Source organism: Bos mutus, chromosome 6 (genome assembly GCF_027580195.1).
Source record: "Bos mutus isolate GX-2022 chromosome 6, NWIPB_WYAK_1.1, whole genome shotgun sequence".
In the NCBI taxonomy this organism is placed as follows: Eukaryota; Metazoa; Chordata; class Mammalia; order Artiodactyla; family Bovidae; genus Bos; species Bos mutus.
Genome location: NC_091622.1, coordinates 40,459,850 through 40,485,591, shown reverse-complemented (window position 1 = coordinate 40,485,591; position 25,742 = coordinate 40,459,850). Strand labels below are relative to the sequence as shown.

The following is a 25,742-nucleotide window of genomic DNA, read 5'->3' as shown; positions in this document are numbered from 1 at the left end:
AAGTAATGAGAGATGAGATTAGGAACTTACATAAAAGACTCAGTGTTGCTGTGTTTAGTCTCTAAGTCATTTCCAACTCTTTTGCGACCCTGTGGACTGTAGCCTGCCAGGCTCCTCTCTCCATGAGATTTCCTAGGCAAGAATATTGGAGTTGTTTGCATTGCCTTCTCCAGGCAATCTTCCCAATCCAGGGATCAAACCTGCATCTCCTGAATTGGCAGGTGGATTCTTTAACGCTGAGCCACCAGGGAAGCCCTTGCTCCCATTATAGTATTTAATAACTGCTTGCTTACTTCTCTGCATTTGACATTGGACTGTAGGCTCCAAGAGAGCAGAGCCTAGCTTATTTGTGCAGATGGTATCCCCTGCACGTGTGTCAAAGTTGGGCATATACTGAATGGCCAATTATACTTATAAAATTGTCTTGGACTGAATGGAAAAACATAATAATCATAGCTGAAAGTCCTTTAAAGCAATATCTCTCTCCTTTCTCCCCTGCACCCCAGTCCTCTGTACATGTACACACACTAACAAATACCCCTCCCCATATATACACATATTTGCATGTTTGCACTGTGACCAACCACAAACCAATTTGTGCCAGGATCACACCAGTCAATCCTAAAGGGAATCAAACCTGAATATTCATTGGAAGGACTGATGCTGAAGCTGAAGCTGTAGCTCCAATACCTTGGCCATCTGATGTGAAGAGCTGACTCGCTAGAAAAGACCCTCTTGCTGGGAAAGATTGAGGGCAGGAGGAGAAGGCAGCAACAGAGGGTGAGATGGTTAGGTAGCCTCACTGGTTCAATTGACATTAATCTGAGCAAACTCCGGGAGATAGTGGAGGACAGAGGACACTTGTAATCAAGGACACAAAGTGAACAGGACACTTCTGTAATCATGGTGGATTACATGGCATGCTGGAGTCCATGGCATCACAAAGAGTTGGACACGGCATCAGTTCAGTCAGTTCAGTTCAGTCCCTCAGTCATGTCCGACTCTTTGCGACCCTATGGACTGCAGCACACCAGGCTTCGCTGTCCATCACCAACCTCCAAAGTTTACTCAAACTCATGTCCACTGAGTCAGTGATGCCATCCGACCATCTCATCCTCTGTCGTCCCCTTCTCCTCCTTCCTTCAACCTTTCCCAGCATCAGGGTCTCTTCAAATAAGTCACTTCTTCGCATCAGGTGGCCAAAGTATTGGAGTTTCAGCTTCAGCATCAGTCCTTCTAATGAATATTCAGGACTGATTTCCTTTAGGATGGACTGGTTGGATCTCCCTGTAGTCCAAGGGACTCTCAAAACTCTTCTCCAACACCACAGTTCAAAAGCATCAATTCTTTGGCACTCAGCTTTCTTTATAGTCCAACTCTCACATCCATACATGACTACTGGAAAACCCATAGCTTTGACTAGATGGGCCTTTGATGGCAAAATAATGTCTCTGCTTTTTAATATGCTGTCTAGGTTAGTCATTACTTTCCTTCCAAGGAGTAAGCGTATTTTAATTTAATGGCTGCAGTCACCATCTGCAGCAAGTTAGGAGCCCAAAAAAATAAATAAATAAAATAAAGTCTGTCACTGTTTCCATTGTTTCCCCATCTATTTGCCATGAAGTGATGGGACCAGATGCCATGATCTTAGTTTTATGAATGTTGAGCTTTAAGCCAACTTTTTCACTCTCCTCTTTCAATTTCATCAAGAGGCTCTTTAGTTCTTCTTTGCTTTCTGCCATAAAGGTGGTGTCATCTGCATTTCTGAGGTTATTGATGTTTCTCCCTGCAATCTTGATTCCAGCTTATGCTTCATCCAGTCCAGCATTTCTCATGATGTACTCTGCATATAAGTTAAATGAGCAGGGTGACAATATACAGCCCTGATGTACTCCTTTCCTAATTTGCAACCAGTCTGTTGTTCCATGTTCAGTTCTAACTGTTGCTTCTTGACCTGCATCCAGATTTCTCAGGAGGCTGGTCAGGTGATCTGGTATTCTTACCTCTTTAAGAACTTTCCACAGTTTGTTATGATCCACACTGTCAAAGGCTTTGGCACGACTTAGCAACTTAACAAAACAGGACTACACTTTAACCTGGAGAATGGCTGGGTTTCCACATTTAATACGGTGGTCAATTCTCTCCTTGGAACTCTCTCATCTCTTGACTCTTATGAAAATATTACTTTCCAAAATCTTCTTAGATTCCTCTATTTTTGTTCTGGTACACTTCGCTGCTCTTTCTTATAAAATGTTGATTCTTTGCTCTTATTTCTCTCTATATATGTCCCTCTTCCTTGAATATCTTATTCACGCTTGTCACTTCAACAATTACCTTTAATGGATGAATCCCAGATTTTTATCTCTAGCTCTATCCTCTCTCCCAAGGTATACTTTCACATTTTAAGTTATCAACTCAAAGCTCTCCTTGGCTACCCTGCTCATTACACAAGCATAACTCTATCAAAACTTCAGTTATCTTTATCTCCCTGCATGTTCTCATTTCCATTTTCACCCAGGGATGACTTGGTGTGGCCAGCTGAACACTCAAGAGTTTCCTGTCTCCTAAAAATACCACCAACCAGGAGAGTGCTCTTCTGCCCTAGGTGATGTGCCTTCTGGTTATAACTGACTGATCCATGGGTATTTTCCTGACCCAAGTGAGCCAAGCAGGATTTTCCTTTTTAAATATGAAATTTAGAGATAGATAAATACCATGCTCAAGGGTGCCTGGAAATGAGATTAGTTAAACGTTACCTCCTCAAGTAGAGTCTAGTTACTGCTGCTGTGGGCCCACCTAAAGCTGCCTTCTTTCTGTCCCTTCCTAAGTTTTGGTTGTTTAGTTTTGACTTCAAGTTCACGTAGTAGTCTTGCATCTTTTTAATACATTTCCACTACCTTTTTTTCCCCCTCACTAGTCAGTTTCAGTAAAATGTTAGCAAATAAATCTCCATGTTTTACAATCAGTTCCGATCACTTTTGATGCCTCCTCTTCTCAGTATCTGTTCCACACTGTTCTTCCAGGTTCATCTCTGCACCTTTCCTAGTGCCTGTGCTCATCCCTGTCCCCTTTCCACCTACTGATGTGACCTCTGAATTAGACCCTTGCAGTAGCCTACTCAAATGTCTTCTTCTCTCACTGCTGTGATTGCTTTTGTTTTAATTATGACCAGAAACAAACATGATTACAGGCTTCTGTAATCATGCCACTCTACTGCCCAGAAAAATTTATTAGAGCCTCATCATTCAACTCTCTTATAGATACTCATGACTCTTCATAGTCTGAACACCCCCACATTTCCAGTCTGATGAATTCTCTCTTGAACTCAGTGTACTATAAAATGAAGTCTACTTGCTAATCTCTGATTATGATTATTGCTGAGGCAATCCATGTGGTTCCAAATGCCTGCATGAGTGAAGAGCACTGTCTTATGCCACTTATTTATTCATGCAAAAAATAGTTGTGAAAAGCCTAGAGTCACCAAGCACTCTCCTAGGTCATACTGGAAGTATTCTATACAAGTGCAAAGAGACAGGAAATGAATGAGCAAACAAACATGTTAAAAAAAAAATAGTTCAGGGAAGGTGATGAGTGCTATCGAGAAAATAAAACAGCAATTTACTAGCGTGATTGGCAGTAGTGACAGGAGACACAGCTTATCAATACTGAGAAAACAGCATTTGAGCCTAGAAATGAGTGATGAGAAAGAGCAAGAAATAAGGAGACAGCCTTGGAGGAGTGAGTACTCCACACTGAGGGTCCTGAAACACCAAAGCCTTTAGCTGGGAATAATCTTAGTTTATTCAAAGAATTGAAAGACTATATGAGAGGAGAATTATGGTCCAGTTCAGCTCAGTTCAGTCACTCTTTTGCGACTGACTCTGCGACCCCATGGACTGCATGCAGCACGTCAGGCTTCCCTGTCCATCACCAATTCCTGGAGCTTGCTCAAACTCATGTCCATTGAGTAGGTGATGCCATCCAACCATCTCATCCGCTGTCATCCCTTTCTCCTCCTACCTTCAATCTTTCCCAGCATCAGGGTCTTTTCAAATGAGTCAGCTCTTCACATCAGGTGGCCAAAGTCTTGGAGCTTCAGCTTCAGCATCAGTCATTCCAATGAATATTCAGGACTGATTGCCTTTAGGATGGACTGGTTTGATCTCCTTGCAGTAAAAGGGACTCTCAAGAGTCTTCTCTAAAACTACAGTTCAAAAGATCTTCAGCACTCAGCTTTTTCTGTGGTCCAACTCTCACATTCAGACATGACTACTGGAAAAATCATAGCTTTGACTAGATGGACATTTGTTGGCAAATGTCTCTTTTTAATATGCTGTCTAGGTTGATCATAGCTTTTCTTCCAAGGAGCAAGTGTCTTTTAATTTTATGGCTGCAGTCACCATCTGCAGTGATTTGGGAGCCCAAGAAAAGAAAGTCTGTCACTGTTTCCATTGTTTCCCCATCTATTTGTCATGAAGTTATGGAACCAGATGCCATGATCTTCTTTTTTTTGAATGTTGAGTTTTAGGCCAGCTTTTTCACTCTCCTCTTTCACTCTTATCAAGGGGCTCTTTAGTTCCTCTTAGCTTTCTGCCATAAGGGTGGTGTCATCTCATGTCATATGCATCTGAGTTTATTGATATTTCTCCCTTCAATCTTGATTCCAGCTTGTGCTTCATCCAGCCTGGCATTTTGCATGATGTACTCTGCATATAAGTTAAGTAAGCAGGGTGACAGTATACAGCCTTGATGTACTCCTTTCCCAATTTGAAAGCAGTTCACTGTTTCACATCTGGTTCTAACTGTTGCTTCTTGACCTGTATACAGATTTCTCGGGAGGCAGGTAAGGTGGTCTGGTATTCTGATCTGTTTAAGAATTTTCCAGTTTGTTGTGATCCAGAGTCAAAGGCTTTAGCATAGTCAATGAAGCAGAAGTAGGCATTTTTCTGGAATTCTCTTGCCTTTTCTATGATCCAGCTGATGCTGGCAATTAGATCTCTGGTTCCTCTGCCTTTTTAAAATCCAGCTTGAACATCTGGACGTTCAAGGACTGTTGAAGCCTAGCTTGGAGAATTTTGAGCATTACTTTGCTAGCATGTATGATCTAGGGTGAGGGCCAAATGAGATTAGTCTCAGGATCAAAGAGAGACCTAAACATGGTGAGTTTGAATGTTATCCCCAATGTAATGGACAACTCTCCACTGGAATATGATAAGCCAGAAAGTTACATGAAAATACACACTAATTTGGCTGCTGTGTTAAAATAGATTGTAGAGGTGTGAAAATAAAAGCAGGAAAATCAGATGGGGATATGTCACATAGTGGCTTGAGTCTAGGGCTATGTTAGCAGAATTAGTGAGAATTAGAGAAAGGTTATATTTTTTAAATGTTTCTTTTTAAGTAGCATATAGTTGCTTTACAATGTTATGTTAGTTTCTGCTGTACAAGGAAGCTATATTTATACATATTTTTTATAGTGGAGACACAGGGTTTGTTGATTGGATTAAATTGATGGGTTTTATATATTTTAGCAAGCAGTAGACAATGAATCCGAGAAGGCAATGGCACCCCACTCCAGTACTTTTGCCTGGAGAATCCCATGGATGGAGGAGCCTGGTAGGCTGCAGTCCATGGGGTCGCTAGAGTCAGACACGACTGAGCGACTTCCCTTTCACTTTTCACTTTCATGCATTGGAGAAGGAAATGGCAACCCACTCCAGTGTTCTCGCCTGGAGAATCCCAGGGATGAGGGAGCCTGGTGGGCTGCCGTCTATGGGGTTGCACAGAGTCGGACATGACTGAAGAGACTTAGCAGCAGCAGCAGCAGCAGCAATGAATGCTGTTGACTGACTCATTGAAAAAAATGATGAACCCTCAAATTCAGACTTCATGAAGCATTCTCTAATGGACCTCACCCTCCTACTTCCTTGTTCCTTTTCTTCCTCTAAACTCCCACTCCTCTTTTGCACACTTTCTCACTAATATTCTTGCTTGGATTTAGTGACTTATGTGTGTTTCTTACCTCCCCTTCTGGACTGTAAGGTTCTTAGTAGCATTTGCCCCCTACAGTTCCTTTTTTTATTTTGCATGGCACACAATTAGTGTCAGCTCTTTTGAAGACTACATGAAGAAAAACACACGAATGATATGAAATCGGAATAATGTGAAGGTCAAATTTCTCAAGTGCAGAAGTTATCACCGAGCTATAGGCATCTGAAATCTGAGAACCTTTCCAGATAGACTGAACAGTTGTGGAGCTTGGCTAGTTGAGGCTCTGCCTCACTTGGAAGCCCAGGACTAGCTGAGTGATTGAGACTGGCTGTTTCCGAAAACCAAGCCCAGAAAGTCAACATGAAGCTAGCTTATGTGAGAGAGGAGTCTCAAGGCTCACTTGGTCACATAACAGATAAAGTGATTAAGTGTCATAACCACTTTAAATTGCAGTTTCTCCATATAATGCATATAATAATAGCAACACGTCAGAGATGGCTTGTGAAAAATTACTAATAATTACTCTTATAAATAGAGCAGTCGCTGTATTCTCTGCAATGTCCTGAATGCTTTAATTGTTCTGTGTACTAAGCCATTTATTGCTCCTGACAATACTGGGAGGTATACACTTTTATTCCACTTTTATAAATCACTAAAAAATAATATAAATCACTGAAAAGCTCTCACCTTTCCAACACAGAGAAAACATTCTGTAAATACTAGAGAAAAAATATGGATATGGAGCCAAACACTAAGTTTTAAAACCCAGTTTTCGTGCTTGTTTTTGACCTTGGATATGCCAGACCCTCATAACCTCAGTGCTCTCCTTTTTAAAGTGGACTGATAAAAAGAATAAATGAGACAAAGTCTGTGAAAGTCCACATAAAATTATAATGAAGTCCTGGATATGTGTAGATTTTTGGAAAAAGTTAGAATTGATTTTTAGCTCAAGTGTGTAAGAACCAATCCTTGTAAATTCAGTGTCCTCAGGAGAAAGCATGAAACAGATCTTCAAAGAAGAAAGCCCTTCATTTACCACAGCTTTGTTATCGCAGTGAAAAGTCTTTCCTAAAGATTTGTGACTTGCTCATGTCCAGAGGACTGACAGCTTTAAGTAAAAATGAAAACTTCCATAGATGCAGATCTTAGCTCATTTCTAGCCTTATCCATCCAGGGTGTCTGGACAAATTAATTAGAGTGTTACATGTGAGTGCCTTTTCCCTGTTAAGAAGTGCCTCTTCCTCTACTATCTTCTGTTATCCTCCTAGAAATTCTATAAAGGGGGAACACTATCCCAGTTCTGCTACTCTAAGGATCTATCTCCTGTGCCTCCTAGGTTAGCTCTGGGCTCACAGAGAACACCTGCTCCGCATCTAATTGCTTCTGACACTAACATGAGAGTAGAATGTCCCTTGGTCTGAGTATTAGCTTAAATTTTCTAAATTGTTTGCTGTTCCTTGTTAATATTTTCAAATATACTTTCTTCAGAGTCTTTTCTTAGTGAAAATTAGGAGTTCAAAGACAGAAATGCTAATTATAGCTTCTCTTTGCTTCTCAAAGACAAGGTTCTTTTTATGTATATTAAACAGACATGCACGTGCACACACACACACACACACACACACATACATACACATGTCTCAGTTGGCTTGCTCCTGGTTAAATACAGTTTATTTTTGTGGATTTCAGTTTAGGGTTAGCATTTCCCTTGTTATTTAAAGGGGTGTTTCTGTTAAAAGTAATTTATATATTGTAACTGTATGATAGCCAGAGTAATGCTCCCCCAAGGGCATCCACATCCGAATCTCCAAAACCCATGGATATGCTAGGTTGTATGACAGGGTAATTAAAGGGTAACAGGGCAATGCCAATTAGTTGACCTTAACAAAGAAGGATTTTCCTTGTTATTCAGACAAGGCTAATGGATTCACAAGAATAAATGAAAGAAAGAGACAAAAGAGTCTGATTCAGGATGATGCTACCTGAGAAAGACTCAACTCTCCATTGCTGGCACTGAAGTTAGAGGTGGCCAGTTAGAGGGAATGTGTGCAGACTCTAGAACCTAAAAACACGAAGAGAACAAATTCTTACCTAGAGCCTTCTAAAGGAGCATAACCCTGTTGACACCTGGACGTTAACCCAGTAAGACCCATTTCAGACTTCTGACCTCCAAGTGTTGTAAGATAACAAATCTGTGTTGTTTCAAGCCACCCATTTTCTGATAGTTTGTTACCGTAGCAATAGGAAACTACTACAGACTTATTTTGGCATTACATGAGTACAATGATTTTTAAAAAAATTTAAAAACTCAAGCAATCTCCAGCGGTGATGAGCTACCACACTGATTGACTAGGAGTTCTGGGAAACATGTACTTCTCAGAAGAGAAATGATTCCCTTTCTAACTCTCCAGGCCTCTGTTTATGGAGCTGAGGTGTGTGTGTTAGTCACTCAGTCATATCCGACTCTTTGTGAACCCATGGACTGTAGCCTGCCAGGCTTCTCTGTCCATGGGATTTTCCAGGCAAGAATACTAGAGTAGATTGCCATTCCCTTCTCCAGAGGATTTTCCCGACCCAGGGATTGAACCTTGGTCTCCTGCATTGCAGGCAGATTCTTTACCATTTAAACTACAGGGATATTTACTTTACCTCTTTTTTTTAAAAAAATCAGGCTTAGTCTTTTTGCTTAACAGATGTACTCAGACACAGCCCTCAGGATCACTTGCTGCTACTTGAAGCAGATCTTGGCACTAGCCATCAGTTTGTCTGATTTGGGGTCCTAGCAACAGCTAGCACTCATGAATGGTATTTGTGCCTACATGCATGCTAAGTCACATCAATCATGTCTGACTCTGTGCAATCCTGTGGACTGTAGCCTGCCAGGCTACTCTGTCCATAGGATTTTCCAGGTAAGAATACTGGAATGGGTTGCCATGTCCTCCAGGGGATCTTCCTGACCCAGAGATTGAAACCATATCTCTTAGGTCTTCTGAATTGTCAGGCAAGTTTTTTACTACTAGCATTACCTGGGAAGTGATATCTGTGACCTTCATGGCCAATTAAAATGGCTTCTGTTTATTGAGGATTTGTCTGATCTCACTGGGAGGAATCTCTTTCTTCTACAGTGCTTTGTCCTTCCTTGCTTATATCTTACTGATTATGTAGACATCTTAGGTTCCCTGTTACAGTAGAAAGTACAGTGAATTAAGGGTCTAAAGATCAGGCTATAAATCCTGGCTGCTACGCCCTAGCTAAAAGAACTTTGTTTAGAGTTTGACTTCAGGAAGTTTGTCCAAGATACCAAAAGATTTTAAACATTCAGTGAAGTAGGATCATAAGCAGTGTTTCACTTAACCAAAGTGATGATAATATAGTCAAAGGCAAATACAGAAAGTTATAAGAGATTAAGAAGCTTTACAATCAGTTGTCAAAACAGCAGATCAATATTTCAAGAAAACTTTGTCTTCTTGTGACATCACTCAGTCATGTCCCCATGAACTATAGTATGCCAGGCTCCTCCAGCCATGGGATTCTCCAGGCAGGAATACTGGAGTGGGATGCAATTGCCTTCTCCAGGGGACCTTCCTGACCCAGAGATCAAACCCAAGTCTCCTGCATTGTAGGCAGACTTTTTACTACCTGAGCCACCAGGAAATCCCTTTTTATGCTTGGCAAAGAGCAAATTCTAGTTTTCTACCATTTTACCTTTAATATTGTATTAAAATTCACTAACTCAAGTAAATTCAATTTAATGTCACATAAAACTCTTTTTTCAAGGTTCCTTTTCCATAAATTTTTATACTCTTATTAGTTTGTCCCTTCTTTTGTTTTCCATTTAGAAATAGCCAGTTTCAGGACAAAATCACTTTCTTTGTCCTTAAAAAATAAACAAAACAAAAAAAAACAATGTTTTATACTTTCTCTTACCAACATCATACATCTTCCTCTATTCATACAGTCCTTTATAAAAATTTATTTTTAGGAAAATATTCCTCTTCATAGTATATTTCAGTCAAGCATAAAATGTATTTACTAATAGTCTCAAATATATTTAACATTGCTGTAATAAGTGGTCAAAAGTAGGTAAATATAGACTTCCTTAGCAATTAAAGTTTCAGTATTTTATCTTATTTAAAAGTGAACTAGAATTCAATGAATTTCCATCATTTAAATTGATTCAATGAAACTTTAAAGTTTCAAATTACCAAAAATTGGAAAATTATTTTTAGGTAGGTGTATCATAGTGTTGGCATCACCAACTCGATGCACATGAGTTTGAGTGAACTCCCGGAGTTGGTGATGGACAGGGAGGCCTGGCGTGCTGCGATTCATGGGGTTGCAAAGAATTCAACACGACTGAGGGACTGAACTGAACTGAACTGATCATAGTGTTAGTCGCTCAGTTTTGTCCAACTCTTTGAAATCCTATGGACTGTAGCCTGCTAGGTTTCTCTGTCCATAGAATTCTCCAGATAAGAATACTGGAGTGGGTAGCCATTTTCTTTTCCAGGGGATCTTCCTGACCCAGGGTTTGAACCTGGCTGGCCTGCATTACAGGTAGATTCTTTACCATCTGAGCCCCCAGGGAAGCCCTAGGTACAATAAAAGTATATTTAACATTTATGACTCTAAAGACATATCTGTTTAATTAAATCAGCAACACAAACTTCTTTTTATTCATTCAAGATTAATCCTAATCATGTGATCCTTTAAATTTGGGGCCAATTTATGTTATATTTAGAAATAATTATTTGTAAGTGCTTACTTTTAAATCAGTTAAATAGAGCTCTTTTACAGAATAATTTTGATAATACATTCCAGAGGTAGAGACATACTATATTTTTAATATACACACAGACATATATATATCCAGATAGATGCAGAGATTGCATGGTTTTCTTGCTGAAATTTAAAAAGGCCTTGTTTCCTTTTTCTTCTCAGTTTTGGGTCCCACTAATTGAGCCAAGACTGTAGTCTCAAGTGGTGTTGGCTATGTTTTCATTTCAAGGACATGGTAAGAGTTATAATTTCAAGCTGTTCTCCAGGAACAGTTTTTGTTCTCTTAGAGTCAGAATTGTGAAAAGATGTTTTATCAAGTTAGTTTCTCTGAGTATGTAAGAAAATAGTTTTGGAATGTCAAAAGAGCCCCCTCCTGGTGATTTGGGGGCAAGATAAATACTTGCAAGTATTGACTGTATCCATTGTACATGAAGCTGTCTGGCATTCCCACCTGTGGCTGTGCATCCAGGAGCTGGTAGGGTTTAGCAGCACAATCCCCTCCTCCTTTTTGTTTCATTTTACCATAAACTACAAATCTTTCCAACTTAAAGCTACATTTTTTTAAAAAAGTTGAACCAACACAGTTGACTCAGAATTTCCTTCTGCTTTCTCTTTTGTTTGTGTATTTTAAACTTCTTATTTTGTATTGGGTTATAGCTGGTTAACAAACAATGTTGCGATAGTTTCAGAGGAACAGCAAAGGGACTCAGCCATACAAATACATGTGTCCATTCAAAAGTTCCTTCTGCTTTCTCTGTCTAGCAACTTCCCTATAGAATCCTTCCACCTAGGAAATATACTGGTACCCCATAAGATTTCAAGTCTTAAAATTTTAATGGTTTAGGCAAAACTCAGAACTGCCACTTTTTTAAATCAATGAGGTCTGGATATCAGGAGAACTCACCAAAGCACTGGGAGAATGATGGGAAGCCAGAGGGGCTCAAGGGGCCTGTGTTGGTTATCAGTTCAAAGAAGACTCCAGGTGACCTCAAGTGGGTTTCTCTGATACCCTGTCAACTCTGCCAAGCAGTGCAGGTGGAAAAGCAATAACCAGTCTATAACTCAGGTGAAGAAAAAGTTTTATTCAAGTCAAGCTGAAGGTATAGCCCAGGAGACAGTCTCTCAGCTCTGAGAAATGTTTCATTGAAACATGGCTTTAGCATAGTATTATACCTTACTAGAACATCAAACTTGGCAGGGGATTATTATTTCAAAAGTTCAACAGAGAAGTATAGTTACAGATTAGCACTACACAGTGGGGCAGTGTGGAACAGGAAATGGCAACCCACTTCAGTATTCTTATCAAGAGAATCCTGTGGACAGAGGAGGTTGGTGGGCTGCTGTCCATAGGGTCACACAGAGTCGGACATGACTACAGTGACTTAGCATGCACGCATGCATTGGAAAAGGAAATGGCAACCCACTCCAGTGTTCCTGCCTGGAGAATCCCAGGGACGGCAGAGCCTGGTGGGCTGCCATCTATGGGGTCACACAGAGTTGGACACGACTGAAGCAACTTAGCAGCAGCAGTAGCAGCAGCAGCAGCAGCAGTGGGGCAGTATGATCCTGGTATCTGGCAAGGGGACAGAAAGTATTAATATTGGCATAACAGGAAGATAGGCAATGATCTGCATCTTCAAAGTGAGCATTCTTCACTTCTACTGCCAATTCATGGATTCAATGGGACACTCAAACCAGGAGACTAGATATTTAATTGCTTAATGGGTAGCTGCATACATATTTTTAAGAAAAGCATTCTAGGTACATTTACTAACCTTCAGAAGAAGCCCTGCAGCTAAATAAAATAGCTTGAGTTCTGTCATGTTTGAGTGGAAGTTTGTCCAGAGAACATTTACAGATCTTTGCAAGTAATTGGGAAACCTATCAATGAGGTATATGATATACTAAGGGTGGAAATAAGGATTGGAATAGAATAGATGACATCAGAAGGTTAATAGTTTTCATTATTTCACTGAGAAAATCTTAAAATTAGAAGAGACTCTAAAGGTCATACAACAACCTTGTCTTCATTATCTGCCCTAAAAGATCCTTTAAGTTAAGGGGTCTTTTCAACAACTTCCCAGGACCATTTTTCTCTTCTGCCTTCTGAGGAGGCCTCAGTTTAGCCACACCACCATCATGAGTGTTGCCCTAGTGTGTGTCCATTTACACTTCTGGGAAAGTCATTCCTCCTCTCTCACTTATTTTTAGAGACCTAGATTAGTTTTTCTCTTCAATGGAACTTTCTCAGTGATGCTAACCACACTGATGCCTTGCTTCTCTTAACTCCTATTGACTGAGAATAGAAAAATTTTCCAATAGAATTTAATTGCTTTTTAACTTCTCTTTTAAACTTCTCATTCTGATATTGCCTGTCATTAACAGTTTCAGAATCATGAAATATGGGCTGTTTTAAGCCAGTTTTGTCCACTTCCTAAATCCTTTGACCTTGAACAAGTTAATTCTGCTCTCAGCACCTCAATTTTAAACCTGTAAAAGATAAAAAGATTAGATTATTTTATATCTAAATGATTTCCAGATATTTCAGTTCAGTTCAGTTCAGTTCAGTCTCTCAGTCCTATCCAACTCTTTTTGACCCCATGGACACACCAGGCTTCATTGTCCATTACCAATGCCCTGAGCTTACTCAAACTCATGTTCATCGAGTCGCTGATGCCATTCAACCATCTCATCCTCTGTCGTCCCCTTCTCCTCCTGCCTTCAATCTTTCCCAGCATCAGGGTCTTTTCAAATGAGTCAGTTCTTCACATCAGGCAGCCAAAGTGTTAGAGCTTCAGCTTCAGCATCAGTCTTTCCAATGAATATTCAAGACTGATTTCCTTTAGGATGGACTGGTTGGACCTCCTTGCAGTCCAAGGGACTCTTAAGAGTCTTCTCCAATACCATAGTTCAAAAGCATCAATTCTTCGGCACTCAGCTTTCTTTATAGTCCGACTCTCACATCCATACACGACTCTGGAAAAGCCATAGCTTTGACCAGACCTTTGTCGGCAAAGTAATGTCTCTGCTTTTTAATACGCTGTCTAGGTTGTCTAGGCTGTCTAGGTTGTTTAATATGCTGTCTAGATATTTACACAAATATAAATTAATATTTTTAAATTTAAATTTGACTTCACTTGTTCCTATGTGCATTGTCATTCTACCTGTATTTTTGAAGATAAAATAGGTAGGTAAATAAATCTATCCAACTTTAACATTTTTACAGCTTTCCCTGGTGGCTCAGATGGTAAAGAATCTGCCTGAAATGCAGGAGACCCATATTTGATCCCTGGGTCAGGAAGATCCCCTGCAGAAGGAAATACCTATCCATTCCGGAATTCTTGCCTGGAGAATTCCATGCGCTACAGTCCATGGGTTGGCAAAGAGTAGGACACGAATCAATGACTAACACTTTCACTTTAACATTTTTCTCAACTTTGCTATATTTATTTTTATATTTGCATATCAATAGTACAAGGATCATTTCTTACCTAAGGAATATCACTTGATGAAACTTCAAACTGAAGCTACAAAAAAGAAAAGGAAATGATCAATTTCATGTTTCAGGGAAATTAACTCAATCAAGATTACTGAAAGGATGAATTGATGCAAGGAAATTAAAAATGTACTCCCTGATCCTCTCTCTTCTTCAGACTAGTTAATTGGTTTGGTCATGCCTCCTTGAGTACATTTTACTTTTCCTAAAAGTTTCTGGCAATTGTTCAGAATCCCTTGCCGGAGCCTCAGTGAAAGAACCCTTCAACATGGTGCAACGAGGACTGAGACTGGAGCAGTGATGAATGGTGAGGTGCATAGAATCTGGAACCCAGGATGCCTAAATTCAAATCTCAACTCTTCTGTCTCCTTGAAACCAAAGTAATAATATTAATCTCAGGGAATTATGAAAGAATTATATTGGTTAATGTGTGTAAAAATTTTAGAATAGTGTCTAACATTTATAAGTTATCCATAAATGCTAGTGGCTATTAGTTTTTGGAGTATATCAAATATAAATCCTCAATATCCCCCTTTTTAAATGTGACTTTGTGGAAATACCATAATCTCAACAAGCCTTGGTTTTTATTTTTCTTTGAAATAGGGATACAATATCTAACTCTGGTTTGTGGTAAGAATAAATTAATTTATACATGTAAAGTACATAGTATGGTGCCCAGCTTAGAGAAACTGGGTGTGAAATGTTAGTTTAATCCTTTGATATACCTTTCCTATTCTGGATGTGGTGGTGGTGGTTTAGTTGCTAATGTCCAACTCTTGCGACCCCATGGACTATAGCCTGCCAGGCTCCTTTGTCTATGGAATTTTCCAGGCAAGAATACTTGAGTGGGTAGCTGTTTCATTCTCCAGGAGGTCTTTCCAAACCCAGGGATCAAACCTACGTCTCCTGCATTGGCAGACGGATTCTTTACAGATGAGCCACCAGGGATGTCCATGCTAGATACTCCTCACAATGTAAAGAAAGGAGTGAGCCTGGGAATGGAGGGGAAAAGCCAGAGCATATTTTAATATAATAACATGGGTTGGGGCTGAAAAATTACTGCAACAAAATGATAGACCCTAATCTGGAGTTGTTTTTTTTTTTTTTTTAATAATATGCAATCAACTATTCTTTTCCAAAACGCCCCTTGGAGAAGGGGCGTTTTGAACTCTTCTCCAAGTGTTCCCCATTTCCCTAGATTTCTCAGATGAAGAATGAAACTCTTCAATGGTGTTAGCTTACAAATCCTGCATTGGGGGCTGCATGTGAAAGAACCATTGTATTCTTTGAGAGCTGCAGGATCCTACAGCTGGAACCAACAAAAAGAGTTCAGAAAACCAAGTGACAAATGCAATCAATGTAGAGAGGAAAGGGATGGGCCCCCAAGACTCTCAGCTGGTGAATCCTACACTAGGAATGTCATTGTCCTAAAGGGAAACACTGCCTGAAATTAACAAAATCAAACCCATGGTGCTTTATCTGAATTTCAAGCAAGGTTGGGATTTCTTTCCTAGAAAATGAGATATGGCAATTTTAAAATACTTTGCCTAACTCTATAAATCAAAAGGTCAACACATGTATACCTGTGGTGGATTCATTTCGATATTTGGCAAAACTAATACAATATTGTAAAGTTTAAAAATAAAACAAATTTTTTTTAAAAATCAAAAGGTCAATTGACAAATATTTGTTGAAATCTACTGAAGGGTGTAAAGGGAGAATAATAAATTTGAGTGTCAGACTAAGGGATTCCCAAGTGGCTCGGTGATAAAGAATCCACCTGCCAAGGCAGGAGATGCAGGAGACTCGAGTTTAATCCCTGGGTTGGGAAGATCCCCTAGAAGAAGAAATGGCAACTCATTCCAATATTCTCTAGGAAATTCCATGGACAGAGGAGGTTGGTGGGCTACAATCCATGGGGTTGCAAAGAGTCAGACACAACTGAATGACTGAGCATGCATGCAGGTCAGACAAAAAGATATTCAAACTCTAGATCAATTACTTTCTAGCTGTGTGGTCTTGACTAAATCATTTAACCTCTCTGTACCTCAGTTTTTTTCAACTGTAATATAGTATTGTGTAGGATTAAAAATTACAGTTATAGTTTGACTGACCTAATTAATTTTTGCAGCTTTTTTTAACTTTTGACTTCCTATAGCTAGCTATATGTTGCCAGGAATTTCAGAGAATGGTTACTTAAAACATTTATTTTCTCATCAACTTCTGAGAACTGCTGCTTCACTGGCTTGGTGACACAACTGTAAATAACCTGTTTAGATGGATAAATGGTTAGGCAGATTGATAGAAAGAATATCTCCTATAAGCATATTATGCATAACAAAAAGCACTGTTTTCAGAGCCAGTTTTAATGACCTAAAGTTGTGTGTACCAGTTATATTCTTGGAATCCAGAGGAGAAAAATAGCCCTGTGGGCTGGGATGTTCAAAAGTCTTTATAGGAAAAAGACTGGAACTAGACTTAGGAGCAGCAGGACCAGAGAAGAGCAAAGTCATCTTATCCATCTAGACCCAGCAGAGCCTCTAAAGAGCTGGCACGTCTGTCATAATCCCACAACTACCCTGTGCTGAGCAGGGGAGCACCAGCAGCTAGGCTCAGCTCGCCATGTTCTGTTAACTCTCGTGTCAGCCATGACAAGGAGGCAGCTGCATCCCCAACTTGGATTTAGAAAACCGAGACTCAGAGATGGAGCAGTTTCCCCCAACTCACAGAGCAAGCAAGCGACAGAATCAGGATTTAACCCAAGCCTACTTACCCTGAAGCTTGTATATGATCTATTATTTCCAATACTGATGAAAGCTACCATCATTGATCCTTACCTCCTCCATAAAGTCTTTGTCCTGTTACTACCACCCACCTTTCCCCAGGTGGAGCTGACTTTCCCTTCTTGTGCTCCCACTGTATCTTCAAAGATATCTACTCAAAGGAGAGAACATTTATGGATCACATTTCATGTCTGGCTCCTCTGTTAACCTGTAAGTCCCCAAAGAATAGGATTAGACGTTATTTCTCATTTTATTATTCACATATCATCCATAGCTCAGTGCTGTCCTTAGTCGCTCAGCCATGTCCGATTCTTGGCAACCACATGGACTGCAGCCCACCAGACTCCCCTGTCCATGGGAATTCTCCAGGCCAGAATACTGGAGTAAGTTGTCATGACCTCTTCATAGCTCAGAGTAGCAGCTTAATAAATGTTAAAGAATAACTGAATGAAAGAATGAATGCTTATTGCCTACCAAACAGTGCACCCCCAGGTTTGGCAAGTTGACCTCTTTACGCTTCCAGTTCCTCGCCTGTAAAATGAAGATGACCATAATACCTACCACACAGAGCTGTGCGTGTGTGCATGAAGTCACTTCAGTCATGTCTGACTCATTGCAACCCTATGGACCAGAGCTGGCCAGGCTCCTGCATCCATGGGATTCTCCAGGCAAGAATACTAGAGTGAGTTGCCATGCCCTCTTCCAAGGAATCTTCCCCACCCAGGAATCAAACCCATGTCTCCTACAACTACCTACACTGGCAGGTGGGTTCTTTACCACTAACACCACTTGAAAAGCCCACATAGAGATGTAGGGATGAGTTAATGGACTAATATGGATTGGGATTTCCCTGGTGGTCCAGTGGTTACATTTCTGAGCTTCCACTGCAGGGGGCATGGGTTTAATCCCTGCTCGGAGAACTAAGATCCTACAGCAGCAATATGGATGAACACATAATAAATGCTCAGTAAGTAGTAGTATTATTATTATGACCATTCTAAGTTCCCAGAGTTCCCTTTAAATAGAAAACTTTAAATAAAGCACTGAAGTATCATAAGCACAACTTCACAGAACAAGAACTGTTTTCAGAGTGGTTAAATGTCTTGCAAAATATCACACAGCAAGAAGTGGCAGAACCAGGAAATGTTTCCTGGGGCCTCAGACATTACTGATAAACCCCTTATGTCTCCTAGTGAGTTTCAGAGGCTAAAAATCCTTTCACATACAGAGTCCCAGTTGATTCCTTTCACCACCACTCTTGGGCTGGGTTTCAGCACAAAGGAGATAACCCACAGAATGACTAAGCTGGTGTGGTTCTGACATGGCCCAGAATCCATGCCCCCAAAGCTCCCTAGGCTGCTAGGTGTGGTTCGGAATAGAACGCCCTGTGGGATTTTTCAGGACAAGCGCGACCCACGCTTACCTGATGCTAAGAATCACCTAACTCCTAGTTTAAGAACATAAGCTCCAGAATCTTCGGAATCAGAGTCTCCACAAAAGATTCTTTTAACAAGCACCCGAGTAACGTTTATCATCAGGGAAGTTTGTGAAACTTTGCTCTGAGACAGGCTAAAGCAAAAATTTAAGGATGATAGTAGCGCTCACCCTCCAGGGGACAGTTACTGAACAGCAGTGTTCTTCCCAGGTCCTGCTCTGCCGCACCCCACCCCACCCCCATCCACTTTTGTAAATATGAGGACTAAATCAATCTCCCTAATAATGCTCTCAATCATGTGTCAGCAGGGACCAGAACAGCCCCAGTGGAGTGGCAGGTGGGCGGCGGCTTGGATGCTCCCGCTTGAAAAAAGCCACTGAATTATGAATATTTTTGCCTCTGCACTTTTCTCTCTAGAAAAGCTGCCCCTGGGCTTCCATGGGGCTTTTTAAAGAGGCTATAGACACCAGCCACCAAAATTGAATTTTTCCTAGCATCCCGAGAGTGAGCGGGTCGAGCTGCCTCGCCGAGCAAGCTCAGGGAAGAGAGAGCAGCTGCTCTGGGGAAAAGGGGACATTCGCAAGCTTCCTAGGCAGCAAACTAGCGCGCAGACAGCTCTACCCACCCAGCCCGGGGTTGCAGCGTCAGCGCACGGAGCGCCGCTGTGCTCTCCCGGGCAAGTTTCCTAGGAGTGTCCCTTCTCTCCACGGACACTGCAAAGTCTCCAGTTCTCCAACAGATCTTCCCCTCGCAGCTTTGAAGTCCAAATTCTCGCTGGCTGCAGCGCAGAGTCCCGGGGCCGGCGGGCTGTGGTGGAGGGACCCCACCAGGCAAATGCCAGCATCAGTATGAGAGCCTGGACTTCAGCCCAGGTCGGTCCTCACCCCGGGGGGCCGCTGCTTTGCCCGGTGCATCTTTGAGGAGCTGCTCACTTTCCCCCCTTGCGAGTCTTTGTTTCAAGCGAGATATTACTCGGATTCTCTAATTAACTCCCTCCATTCCGAAGGAGTTCGGAGGCTGGGATGCCTCTACCTGCTTGAAGGATGTTGACTCTTGAGTGGGAGTCGGAAGGACTGCAAACAGTGGGTATTGTTGTGATTATATGTGCATCTCTGAAGCTGCTTCATTTGCTGGGACTGATTGATTTTTCAGAAGGTAAAGTGGTCGCTCCCATCTGTGCCGTTGGTCAGGTCTGGTTCAGAACTGGATACAGACGCTGCAGAGTTGAGGAGGCTTAAAATACGCAAAAAGTTTTAAAATATGCATGCTTGACATGGAGCACCCTAGCACTGAACAGTTCATTTCTGTGTACCCAGATATTTGACATTGGAAAGGAAGGGATATTGTGCCATTATCTTTCTATCTGAAATTTATTTGAGTTTAGGGTGATATTATGGGTTAAATGTACTTCTAAGGTGGGAAATTAGGGCTCTCTTTACTCCAGGGTGATAATACAGGTTGCTGTTTTGGTTGTCAAGTTTACCACGCCTTAATGTCATTAGTAATTCCATCCTCTGGAGGAGTACCCTGATTTGTGAGAGAAATATGTACATGCCTCATTAGTTAGGAGATGTGCGGGTGGAGCTGAGTTATTGATTATGATAAAAAACGGGTAAGCTTTTGATTTAAAATTGAGTTAATGAATGCTTAGCAAAAATGTGCTTTGAACACTTAATTTGCAAAAGTGTTTCATTTACATTTCCCAGTGAGCCACTTCGCTCATTTGTCTCTTGAGTGAAAACCCATATAAGCCCAGGACAGCATTGCTGCTATCAATTAATATTTTATCCTCCTGAATTTTACTACCAAAAATCAGTTCTACTATTCAAAGATTGGCAAGTTAAAAAACGTTGTAACTTCTTTTTAATAGTGATATATATATATATATATATTTACATATGTATATATTATTTTTCATTGAAATAACATGCTTTGAATGATTTAAAACCTAATTATTGATGTCAGTTCTACATCCAAGCCATTCTTTATTCTCAAGTGAAAAAATGGTGTTCCTGAGACATTTGCTAATACCTTCCGGATAAGGATAAGATCTTTTACTGCCGAGTTATTTATGCATATTCACTTCTCATATTGTGTGTAATGTGGGAAGATGATGAAAATATTTAAGCCTGCCTGTGTTTCTAATCTTCCTGACGGAGTTCAGGAGCTTAGCTAAGATGACAGCATCCCAAACTACATCCGGTATACAGGTTGTTGCTGTTAATATGTTAATAATGGTCAGTGTATCTTATCTTTAGAAAGTCTTTCCTTCTACAAGTGGGTCCATTAGATTCTACTGTTTAGACCAGTGTAAGAACATCAGAAGTTCTCATGCAATTTTCATATCTTTTTTTTTTTTTTTAAGTCTTCTCAATCTGTAACAAGTTCTGCTCAGGCACACATAAGAATAATATTGTAATAGGATTAAATAAACCCTCAGAAAATAGAATTTCTGGTTTTTTTTTTCCTCATATTACACAGTAATTTTATTTAACTGTGGGAATAATTTTATTTAACCTCACATTTCTCCTGAGAGGAAAGCAATACAGGAACAAACTTTTCTCCAAGTGCTGCACAACAATCTTGCATTATTTTGAGATGTCGGCCTCAACCCTTTCTAGTGGTGTCGTGACAAAATACAGATAAGATCATTTTAGTTTATGTGATTGGAATAGTTTGCTTCTGTTTCATTTCTTCGCCATATTAGTTTTTGTTTTCTGGAATCCGTTGAGCCATAGCCCTCAGTTTTAGTGCGCTATACTCAAGATGGTCTTGTTTCAGATCTAGATGAAGCACAAAGGAAAAACACCACAGAGATATTTGAGAAAGTTGACTCTCACAGCCCTATAGTGGTTATAAGATAGCACGCAGTTCTTTTATTCCAAGTGTTGGTAATACAGACTTTTAAAGTCAAAAGTCACAAGTTTGCAAATGACTCAGCTTTTATTCTTTAAGTTCTTTCTTATGTCACGTAAAGATTTTCAGACAAAATCTTCAAATTTGAGTTCCAACAATACAAAAAGTAAAATTGTAAACTTAACTCTTCCAACCAGAATCAGAGAATTTTGAGATAGTCTGAAACATCTTTCTTGGGGTAGGTATCCATATCCATACCCAAATAATAATACCCATGTCCATATATGAATCTTTATTTCTAATTTTGTTGTTGTTCAGTCCCTCAGTTACAACCCCATGGACTGCAGCATGCCAGACTTCCCTGTCCTTTATCGTCTCCCAGAGCTTACTCAAACTCATGTCCATAGAGTTGGTGATGCCATCCAACCATCTCGTCCTCTGTATCCCCTTCTCCTGATTTCAATCTTTCCCAGCATATGGTCTTTTCTAATGATTCAGCTCTTTGCATCAGGTGGCCAAAGTATTGGAGCTTCAGCCTAAACAGCAGTCCTTCCAATGAATATTCAGGATTGATTTCCTTTAGGATTGACTGGTTGGATCTCCTTGCTATCCAAGGGACTCTAAGAGTCTTCTCCAACTCCACAGTTCAATACACACTTTGTTTCTATGTACACACATATATAGATGATGTGCCTACACATTTAAAATATTGTGTAAAATGTCCAGTGTGCTGTGCTTAGTTTCTCTGTCATGTCCAACTCTTTGTACTCCATGGACTGTAGCCCAGTAGGCTCCTCAGTCCATGGAATTTTCCTATCAAGAATATTGGAGTGTTTGCCAGTTCCTACTCCAAGGGATATTCCCAACCCAGGATTGAATGCACGTCTCCTCATCTCCTGCACTGGCAGGCAAATTCTTTACCACTAGCACCACCTGGGAAGCCCAAAATGTCCAATAAACTGGGCAAACTTTGGGTTCAATATGTAAGTCTTGGTTGTGCTAAGATAACAAAGATGCAGGTTACCACCATACAGGTGGTATATTTCCTTGACAAGTGGAAAAATATAGGGGAAAATTTCCTTTTTTGTTCCAAAGTATATGTTAAAAAATACTGATCTAGTCCAACTGACTCAGTTTACATGGGAGACAACTGCAACCCAGAGAGGGTAACTGATTTATTAGAAGACAACACTAATTGGGAATGGAGACAGAACCAAATCCAAAGAGCTCCGAATCCTATACGGTGCTTTTTCCTATTACAAACAATTTTCACTTATTTCTGTTTTCTAATATTGGGAAGAGAATGAACAAAAACATAGGTGGGAAATTTCCTGAATTCCTGAATCTTGTCCTGAACTGTTCACTCAGTTCAGTCATTCAGTCAGGTCCAACTCTTTGTGACCCCATGGACTACAGCATGCCAGGCTTCCCTGTCCATCACCAACTCCTGGAGCTTACTCAAATTCATATCCTTGAGTCTGTGATGCCGTCCAACCGTCTCATCCTCTGTCATCCCTTTCTCCTCCCACCTTCAATCTTTCCCAGCATCAGGGTCTTTTCAAAAGAGTCAGTTCTTTGCATCAGGTGGCCAAAGTATTGGAGTTTCAGCTTCAGCATCAGTCCTTCCAGTGAATATTCAGGACTTATTTCCTTTTGGATGGACTGGTTAGAGGAACTGTCCACTAACACCCTATGAGATATCTGCTGCTACTGCTGCTAAGTCACTTCAGTCGTGTCCCCCATAGACAGCAGCCCACCAGGCTCCCCCGTCCCTGGGATTCTCCAGGCAAGAACACTGGAATAGGTTGCCATTGCCGTCTCCAGTGCATGAAAGTGAAAAGTGAAAGTGAATTCGCTCAGTCGTGTCTGACTCTTAATGACCCCATGGACTTCAGCCTACCAGGCTCCTCTGCCCGTGGGATTTTCCAGGCAAGAGTACTGGAGTGGGGTGCCATTGCCTTCTCCGATGAGATATCTGAGGGAAATGCATTCATAGGAAATAAGATTACAAAATATATACACAATTTTTCAACCCAAGGCTAGGACCCAATTATGGTTTATAAGCAAGCTAAATCAAACTACATACCCTATCATACCTTAGAGGCAGGATCTGAACAAAAGGAAGCCAAATGGTCTCCTGAGTCCCCTCACTCTAAAATCCTCACTGAATTTTGAATGTATCTGTGACATATTCAGTGTCCATGAATGGCTAGTCCAAGTACAATCAAACAATGAGACCCAATGAAGTCATAAGAAATCTAGCCTAGGCCTCCTGTCTGTGTTTTCTCAGATTGTGGCAGTGTCCAAGAAGAAACAGAACTTAGGCTTTGTGATCACCAATCAAATGGAGATATAAGAAAAAAGCATTTACAGAGCAAGTCACAAAATATTAGATTATCAAGTCCTTCATCCTTTCTACCAGCAAATGATAGAAAGGCCAAAAGGAGCTTTCCCAATATAAATTGCTAAACATTTCCCTGTGATTGACCACTTAGAAAATATAGCTCAGGAAAAGGCCAGAGAATTAGCCATTTATTTTGGTTGAGAAGTAAAGCTGAGGCCCAGAGCAGAACCATGAGCTTCTTTTGGGTAACATGGAGCTTCATATCGTCCTCGTGGGGCAATGATTCTTCTCTGGTACCATTGTAGTATTTTCTCTAGTGTGACTCTGCATTGATTAACTTAGAAAGTCATTTTGAGTCTATATGGATGAGACCTTCTGTATTAGTTTCAAGATAAAGCAGTGTTGCCTTACTATTATCATCTACAATGGTTAATGAGAATTTGCCAAGAATAGGAAAAGGGAAAGGGAAACATTTCTGCTCCCACATAAATTAGATTCTTATTTCAGTAAAGCCCTATGTTAAAAAATAATTCTCTTTCAGTTGAAATTTAAGGTTTAGGTAGCAAAAGCAATTTGTAAGAAGGATTAAAATGACTAATGGGATTTTAATATAATGATTTGAGGTTTCACATATTCCCTTCATTAATAAAGGGAACAAGGAAGAACACTTACAAGAATAATCTCATTTCACAGTGTCTCATGTAATACTTGGTATTGGATTCTAAGTATAGGCAGCGTCCTTTGTTAGGCATTGATTGAGATGGTGGAAAGGGACAAGATAAACGTTGAAGGAATGAACCTTCGGTAAGCTTACATTCTGAAAAGGGAAACTAATCACTTAACAAGACAGAAGAACATAAACGCCCCAAGAAATGGGCAGCAGAAGCACAAATGGAGTGGAACATTCTGGAAAGGGCTAAAGGGAAGGTTTCATTGAGAAAAAGACTGTTATACAGGACTTAGCAGTGTGAGAAGGGGTTCAGAATGAGGAAATAACATTCCAGGCTGAGCAAAGAGTTTGAATTGTGATCCTGAGCACTGACAGAAAGTAGCTTTGATGGACAAGAGCTGTGGCTTATAGAAGGTGGGCATCAGAATGTTGAAATGAGATGTGTCTGAAGGAGTCCATTGAGGTGAATGTCGAGAGGGCACATATACTTTCTCAATGAGAAAAAGCCATTGACCCAAAGTCTTCAGCTTTAGGGAACCAATGAGCAGGATGGCAGATTCATGTTTCAGATAGGTCAGTTTGGAAGTAGGTGAAGATGAGTTCAGAGGTAAGAGAGTGTAGGTAGAGGTACCAGGGACAATTCAGGTGGGAAACCACAAAGGCAGGAATCCATTGATTGCCCTCATCAATAAAATATTTAAGGTGAATTGTCAATTTCCAGATTTTCTAGAAACTCATGTTTAATATAATATCCTTAACCTGCACCTATTCTGCAATGGCATAATTGTTTTCTTATTTCAGGACAATGTTGTTTGGCTTCAGATGTTTTTCTGATGAGATAAGAAGGAAATCTAGGGCACACAGAGGTTGTAGCTGAGAAATCCTGAAGATACTGATATAGTATCTTCATTTATGGTGGGAATTTTAAAGTTCCTAAAGATGTACCTGACATTTTAAAAGGTCTTCAATTATTTTGAACATTTTATTTTGGAAAACTTTACACACAAAAATGCAGAGAAAAGCATTAAACTTTGATGTATCCATCATTCACATTCAATAATTACCAACATTGTTATTTGTATTTCAGCAATGGCTTACATTTACAGATGTTTCTCAGTTGTCTTTAATATACCAGGTACTCTGGTAGGGCCAAGATACAATGATTAATTAGACTCAGTTGCTACCCTCAAGGAATTCTCAAGTTATATAAAGGGATGGGGAATATAATCAAGGAAAATGCAATATATTATGGTAGATAAATCAGTACAAATGAGTCCAAGATACAGAGGAAGAATGGAAAGTAATTAAGCCCAAGTGAAAGAGATAGAAATGATCAGAGATGACTCCCCAGAGGAGGTGAAAGCTGGGATTTTATGGATGAAGGGAAG

The 25,742-nt window shown here is 40.3% G+C and overlaps 1 protein-coding gene across 2 annotated transcripts in view; it reads left to right on the top strand.

Annotated features, from left to right (window-relative positions):
* Positions 1-25,742, top strand: part of KCNIP4 (potassium voltage-gated channel interacting protein 4) — a 579,638-nt gene that overhangs the window by 311,553 nt on the left and 242,343 nt on the right. The window contains exon 1 of one of the 2 annotated variants that reach the window (XM_005897071.2): positions 19,515-19,639. The exons of the other annotated variant lie outside the window; for it this stretch is intronic. Within the exon in view, the coding sequence (XP_005897133.1) occupies positions 19,528-19,639 (112 nt within the window). The 5' untranslated portion in view covers positions 19,515-19,527. Of the gene's footprint in view, positions 1-19,514; positions 19,640-25,742 lie in introns of those variants that run through there. 2 annotated transcript variants of the gene reach the window in all.